At 41.4% G+C, this 7652-nt stretch overlaps 1 protein-coding gene across 1 annotated transcript; it reads right to left on the bottom strand.

The window, feature by feature from the left end:
• Positions 1–1209: 1209 nt before the first annotated feature.
• LOC111951278 (islet amyloid polypeptide) lies at positions 1210–3769 on the bottom strand. The gene is made up of 4 exons (XM_023969330.2): positions 3711–3769; positions 3288–3383; positions 2660–2794; positions 1210–1711 (listed from the first exon to the last, which is right to left on the bottom strand). Exons 2-4 carry the CDS (start codon positions 3365–3367, stop codon positions 1537–1539), a joined length of 390 nt encoding a protein of 129 aa, XP_023825098.1. The 5' UTR covers positions 3368–3383; positions 3711–3769; the 3' UTR covers positions 1210–1536.
• Positions 3770–7652: the final 3883 nt, after the last annotated feature.

The following is a 7652-nucleotide window of genomic DNA, read 5'->3' as shown; positions in this document are numbered from 1 at the left end:
AATTGCCATACCTTGTGCCTCATCCCTCTCAACCATACAATTTTTCTATTCCTCATCAATCCTAGGGGATTTAACCATTTTTACAGTCATTTTCTTAATGGGTGCGTGCTTATTAGTAACTGGAATAAGCAGTTTCATAAATGTGTAAAGAGCAGCGTACGGTTCCTCCTCATTACACACCACAGACCAGCAAATATTCTTTACATCATCAACATATGAATCACTACAAAACTTCTTATATGACTTTTTATACACTATATTAGGCCCAGCCTCTGAAACGTTGGTTTTCCTAGATATGTCTATAATATTGTGATCAATACATCTGACGGATCTGGATACTGCTTTAAAGCTAATTTCTGCAGCATTAGTAAAGATGTGATCAATACATGTAGATGGTTTCATTCCTGTGCTGTTTGTAAATATCCTCGTAGGTTGACTGACAACCTGAACCAGGTTGCAGGCACTGGTTACAGTTTGAAGTTTTGTCTTGAGTGGGAAGGTTGATGAGAGCCAGTCAATATTTAAATCACCCAGAAAGTATACTTCTCTGTTGATATCACATACATGATCAAGCATTTCACACACATTATCCAGATACTGACTGTTAGCACTTGGCGGTCTATAGCAGCTTCCCACCAGAATGGGCTTCAGGTGAGGCAGATGAATCTGTAGCCATATTACTTCAACAGTATTAGATCTTCTCTACGCTTTACAGGAATGTGGTTCTTTATATAGACCGCAACATCGCCCCCGTTGGCATTTCTGTCTTTTCGGTAAATGTTATAACCATGTTATATAAAGATAAAGATATTATCTAAGTGAGTTTCAGAGATAGTCAGAATATGAATGTCATCTGTTACAAGCAAGTCATTGACTTCATGGACCTTGTTTCTCAGGCTGCATTGTTAATATGGGCTATTTTTAGCACTTTTCTTGGTTGCTTGGATTAATTTACTGGGAAGCTTATCAGAGGTAGACTTGATAGTGCAGGGTGAGCTGCACAAAGTGGTCTTCCTACTAGGGCACACCGCCTCATTGTTAACAGTGTAACTCTGGTTCATGAATTGCAACACGGCTACCTGTGTGACCCGGCAGTTTCACCCAGCGGTGTAACCAACGACTTTCAAAAATCCATCAACTTTATTACAAAAAAACAAATAACCTACACAACAGACAAACAGAAGGACAAAACTTGTATTTTATATGCCTTATGCACCCGTTTACCTTTTTTTTACATCACATTTTATTCACATGCCATTGTGGGTTTAGTGTTGAGTTGAACCAGTTAGGGTCACAGAACAGAGACTAGTATCTCATCAGCCTCTAGTCTGATTTGTGTAACAAAGACTTTTTTTGTTATTATTCTAAACCAAAAGGCGCTGTTTTTTTCTGAAGTTTATAAAAGAACCCAAAAACTCAAGTTAACGATTCATAACCATCATTGTTGTTTTGAAAAGTATACATTGGCCTATACATGGCGGTGTGGTCATTTCAGCCGAGCATATCCTACATCAGTGGGATTCAACCCATGCATCACTAGAGAGGCAGATAGCTGGGAGGCCGCCGTAGATCCCGTTTCCCGTAGGTGCTGGAGCCTACGTTGGTGGGGGCGTACACCGTGCCGATGGTGTTGCTGGAGCGGGTCAGGAAGTCGGCCAGTCGCTGGGTCACACAGGTAGCTGTGTTGCACTTCCTTTTCTCTATGTGGTGGCTGATGGGATATGGGAGGACAGCAATCAATTCATCCGATGTTGTCAAACAAATTATGCATTACTTATCTAAACATTTATAGAGGGATGAAGATCAGGAAAATGTAGCAAAGTTATTGGCCTACCAGACATACTGTCGGTAAGTGGATAAAAATAGCCCACCATAACAATGATACTAATATGATAATATCACTACTGCAGCTACTAGTAACAATAATAGTAATAGCAATAAACTATTATTATTATTAAGATCACTATTATTTAATTGAATTTATAATACTATTATCACTATATATTGAAATATTCTGTAATCCCCCCCCCCACAAATTTCAGCTTAGTTCAATTATGATCCACATGAATCTTCTCTGTAAAAAAAATATTATTTAGTAACTGGTTTCCACAGCCTTTTGTTTTGTTTACTCAACTTTCAGTCAAAGTGTTACCTGAACTTACATTTTTTAGTTGGCCCAAACTGAGTTTTTAACCTACATATTTTACACATGTTGACATACATGATGGGGTAGCACATAGATAGGGATGCCGGGAAGGGAACTCAGAGATCGTAAGTTCAAATCCCAGGTGAGGACATGTTGAATAAAAATGACTGTATAAAATGATCATGCACAATGTAATCATGTTTATGTCAATGTGTCAAATATGTAGGTTGAAAACATTGTATGTTAAAAGCACTATTTTAATGTGTGGGTGTCCCTAACCTAGATTTTTCTTAAATCGGAGCAAATTCTGGCGCCAACTAAAAATGTTGAGGTCAGATAAAATTTCTGATAAAACTTTTGACTGACGAGTTGAGTATATTAAAAAAAGGCTGTGGATCCATTTACTAAATAATAATTTTCTTACAGTGTTGTCTCGGCAAAATTATCAACATTTGCACTCAATCAACAAATCGATAAAATAGGTGCGACTTATATAATAAGGTGCAACCTTACCTGTTGACAGATGTGAGCCCTCTCTGTAGCCGCGCGGAAATGAGGCCGAGAAAGGGGTTGGAGACGATCCCGGGCACGAGCCAGCCTTCTCTGTCCGGGAGCGCGCTTTCCTGCTCACTAGATGAGGTGAAGTACCTGAATCAGGATGAGGAAAGAGCCAAACCGTCACTCAGACCGGTGACTGATGCCCACTTCAAAACATCAGCTCACTTCTCGATGGCGCAATGGAGTGGCCACTAGTCCCCCTCCAGTACGCACTTGATCACATTTACGCGAACCACATATTCCTGTCTCTGCCTTGGTAAGACAAAACCCGACCTCTTCGATGTCACGATTGCAATGGATATTCATCTCAATGATCTCATCAATGTCATTAGCCGATTTTAGAGTTAGACTACCCACGTCGTTAATTGATTTCTTACGGTTCAAGATGGATGTGCCAAGTCACTGGATGTGTCAGCTTAAAACCGGTGCTAAATCAGTTGACTGATTCATTCACCTGCAAAATTAAGCCCGCTTCCTAGTGACAATTGAACTTTCGGCGACACTGCACGACACTTGTAATTGTACATCACAGAAGTGACACTCAGAAATAACGGAAATAACCGAGGCAGCTTTGCGCTCTCACATGTTGCTAGGGGCGGTGGCGACACAGCGCAGCAGCACCAGAGGCACGAGAAGGAACACCGGCAGCTTCAGGTGATACATCGTGCACGCGAGATCCCTGCATGAAAACAAAAGATGGACAGTCAGTAATCACACACGCCATTGAATTGCACATGCCTGTGAATAGTGTAACCTACACCCATCAAGTATGTTCAGTGTATGCTACTAGAACACTTTATAATAGAATGACAACAGAAACAGTAAAAGTCCTGTAGTCTAGAGAACCATGCTAATCAAAGACCACCAAACAGACACACCACACAACAGCCTACTCTCAACCCCACAGGGAAAACAGAGAAAAATACTTTGGATAGTATGGTGTATAGTGTCTTGGCCTCCAACTCTCTCAGTTCAAATACGAATCCTAATGGTCTGGTCAACTCACCCTCAGTAGTTAAACCCAATCGCCAGTGGTTCCAAAGACAGACACGGCTACTGTCAGTGGTTTCTGAGACTGTCACACACATGCTCACACAGATAAAGGCTTCACCGTCAACCACTTGTGACATCACCCCCTCCAAATATAGTCCTGCTTTTCCATTATCAGGGATGAGGTTCACTTAAAGAAACTCGAATCCACAGCAAGAGTCACCTACTCCACACACACGCACACACACGTCATCATATTCGTCATTCTCATCATCAGCGTCATTGGCGGCTGTGATTGGTCTGGCCTGGTAAACTCACACTCGGGGAGACAACACAGCCGGGGCGGAAACCACACATTCATTTTACATCAAAATATTGAATTAAGTTCTTTGGGCACAAAGTTAGACAGTGTGTTTTTAGGTGGCTTATTTAATGGAGGTAACCTCTTGGCAAAATGATGGGATAACAACTTTAATATTGCAGATAAGGAGATAATATCTACAATATTGTGGATAATGGGAAAGGGGATACCTAGTCAGTTGTACAACTGAATGCATTCAACTGAAATGTGTCTTCCGCATTTAACCCAACCCCTCTGAATCAGAGAGATGCGTGGGGCTGCCTTAATCGACATCCACGTCTTCGGGCGCCCGGGAAACAGAGGGTTAACTGCCTTGCTCAGGGGCGGGTTCAGGAACTAGGTTTCACCCCCAGTTCATTTTCAAATGTAGTTACTGGTGAGTGTTTGGACAAAAATGTAAACGCAACATGTGAAGTTTTGGTCCCATGTTTCATGAGCTGAATTGAAAGATCCCAGAAGTTTTCAATACGCACAAAAAGCTTATTTCGCTCATGTTTTATGCAGAAATGTGTTTACATCCTTGTTAGCATTTCTCCTTTGCCAAGATAATCCATCCACCTGACAGGTGTGGCATATCAAGAAGATGATTAAACAGCATGATCATTACACAGGTGCACCTTGTGAAAAGCCACTCTAAAATATGCAGTTTTGTCACACAACACAATGCCACAAATGTCTCAAGTTTTGAGGGATTGTGCAATTGGCATGCTGCCTGCAGGAATGTCTACCAGAGCTGTTGCCAGAGAATTTAATGTTAATTTCTCTAATATAAACCTCCTACAACGTAATTTTAAAGAATTTGACAGTACGTCCAACCGGCCTCACAACCGGCGACCACATGTAACCATTCCAGCCCAGGACCTCCACATCCAGCTTCTTCACCAGCAGGGTCATCTGAGACCAGCCACCCGGACAGCTGATGAAACTGAGGAGTATTTCTGTCTGTAATAAAGCCCCTTTATTGGAAAAACTAATTCCGATTGGCTGGGCCTGGCTCCCCAGTGTGTGCGCCTATGCCCTCCCAGGCCCACCTGTGGCTGCACCGCTGCCCAGTCATGTGAAATCCATAGATTAGGACCTATTGAATTCATTTAATTGACTGATTTCCTTATATGAACTGTAACTCAGTAAAACCATTGAAATTGTTGAACGTCGCGTTTACATTTTTGTTCAGTATAGTTCAAGTCAAACTCCATGGAAGTTGCTAGCATGACTGGCTCTGAGGTCGTTTGCGCTCAGATACACCCTGATTACCTAGAGTCCTCTCCTTAGAGACTCTGCCGACACCACGACCGACAGGCCCCGTAGGGGGCCCGCAGACAGAGACTTACAGAGAAAGGCTCCTACAGTAGTTAAGTGCAGAGTTTTACCCACAGGCCTGAGTTAGGGGAGACGTGACTGACACCCACCTGTGGTTTAGCTAGGCCTGCTGGATGCAGGATTCTCTCCCAGTCTCTCCAGTGATCCTCAACACACACTCACTCCATTTATGGAAGCGTTTGACCCCATAATATCAGAGTTCTACCATGATATACTTTAATTCATATCATTCTAAAGTTGCATGAGATAATTTGATTTCTCTCTCAGACAATTGTACATTACATACAGTACCAGTGTTTGGACACACCTAATCATTCCAGGGTTTTTCTTTATGCCAAGAGCGTTCAAAGCTGTCAACAAGGCAAAGGCTGGCTACTTTGAAGAATCTAAAATCTAAAATCTATTTGGATTTGTTTAACACTTTTTTGGTTACTACATGATTCCATATGTGTTATTTCATCATTTTGATGTCTTCACTATTATTCTACAATGTAGAAAATAGTAAAAATAAAGAAAAACCCTTTAAACTTTTGGCTGGCACTGTATGTTTCATTATAAGATAATACATCGTGGTTATAGTGAGATGTTTCTTATGCCTCATAGATTAAAATGAGACTGTTGCGTGTTACTGGCGATCTGGGGAATTGAGAGACAGTGAAAGGGTGGGTTAAGGAGATCGGATAAGGAGAGAAAATGGTGATGAAGGAGTCTGGGGTGTGAACGAGTGGGAGGTGGAGAGACAACGATGACAGAGCAAAGAGAGAAAATGCTTGTATTGTATAATTTCATGAGTCTATCAAAAGTTGTGATGAGCTAACAATATGGCGTTCATACCTAGTTCTTGAAACAAGAACTGAGGAAAGAGACAGGCTTGCAAACATGAAAAAGGACACCAGGCACATTCTGAATGTCTCATGTAACAATTAGTCTTTGGCCAAATAAAGGTGTGAGGCTCTTTTTGATAAAATAGCTTGACAGACATGACCATATCAGCTCTGTGCTGTCACCAAGTGGTGAGTAATGTTCATTACAGTAATAGTTATAATCGTCTTCACAATAATAATGCCAATACAGGAAAACAACAACACCAACTCCTTAAAACAACAGTTGTTGAGACAAATAACCTTTAACTTAGCAGATGGTTATTGTTAAAAGTAGTGCTGCACTCGACAAATGTCATTTGAGATGCCCCTATAGAAAATGGATAGAGCTGGGTCGAAGAACTCGGAACGCACCACAGGAACCACCTCGACCCAATCACTATGGAGACGACCATGGAACTCTCCAGCAGGGTCCTCTTAGATGGAACATCTCGTGGGAATCTTGAGTAGTTCTTCAGTTCTCAACAGAGTGCAGCTGCGACCAAACTCACCACGTCTGTTTTACCCTGCTTACAGAGCCCCATGGCTGGGTGTTTTTTAAGCTGACTCCTGGTCTCTCTGGAGCTTCCTCTTGATCAGCAAGATGACAAGGCCCAGTAGCACGTAGGCACATGCATCTAGAGCCAGCACCACACCTAAGAGTGAAAGAGACTCCATTTGGACTCCAGACTCCAGCCTGGTCTCATAGACTAGACGTAACATAATAAATGTACATTTGGGGACCGAAAAACTACGGTTTCGTATTATATGTTACGTTTGGTATGGTTATATAAGACAGATAGTTACTTAAGACAAAAATGAAAGAAGGGTGGTTCGTCAGGGTGGATGGGTTGGCATATAACACGAATGTCTAGCAACCCAAAGGTTGCGAGTTTGAATCTCATCACGGCCAACTTGAGCATTTTAGCTAACTAGCAACTTTTTAACTACTTACTACTTTTTTAGCTAATTTTGCAACTACTTAGCATGTTAGCTAACCCTTCCCCTAACACTAACCTTAACCCTTTTAGCTAATCCTTCCCCTAACCCTAACCTTAACCCTGTTACCTAACTCCTAAACTTAACCCTAACCCTAAACCTACACCCTAACCTAACTAATGTTAGCCAAGTAGCTAACGTTAGCCACCTAGCTAGAATTCTTATCATACGTTTTGCAAATTTGTAACATATTGTACGTTTTGCAAGTTTGTAACATATTGTACGTTTTGCAAATTCATAACATACAATATAATATGAATTGTAATTCGTAACATATTATACTGTATGGGTGATAGACATTTACAAATGAATACATAGCATATATAACATAACATTTCATACTAAATGGGGTGTCTCTGATATACATACAGAATAATACGAAATGCTCTGAGACCAGGTTGCGCTAGCACCTCCCCCA

This window comes from Salvelinus sp. IW2-2015, linkage group LG24 (assembly GCF_002910315.2).
Source record: "Salvelinus sp. IW2-2015 linkage group LG24, ASM291031v2, whole genome shotgun sequence".
NCBI classification, from domain to species: domain Eukaryota; kingdom Metazoa; phylum Chordata; class Actinopteri; order Salmoniformes; family Salmonidae; genus Salvelinus; species Salvelinus sp. IW2-2015.
Note: the sequence above shows the minus strand (reverse complement) of the source record. Positions and strands in the feature narration are given on the sequence as shown.

What these genes read in the sequence shown, in the direction of transcription:
- LOC111951278 (XM_023969330.2), bottom strand. Translation starts at nt 3,367, where the DNA reads ATGTATCACCTGAAGCTGCCGGTGTTCCTTCTCGTGCCTCTGGTGCTG. An exon ending in GCCACCGCCCCTAGCAACAT is followed by an intron (nt 2,795 to 3,287) that starts GTGAGAGCGCAA and finishes ATCCTGATTCAG; the next exon opens with GTACTTCACCTCATCTAGTG. An exon ending in GGGCTCACATCTGTCAACAG is followed by an intron (nt 1,712 to 2,659) that starts GTAAGGTTGCAC and finishes ATATCCCATCAG; the next exon opens with CCACCACATAGAGAAAAGGA.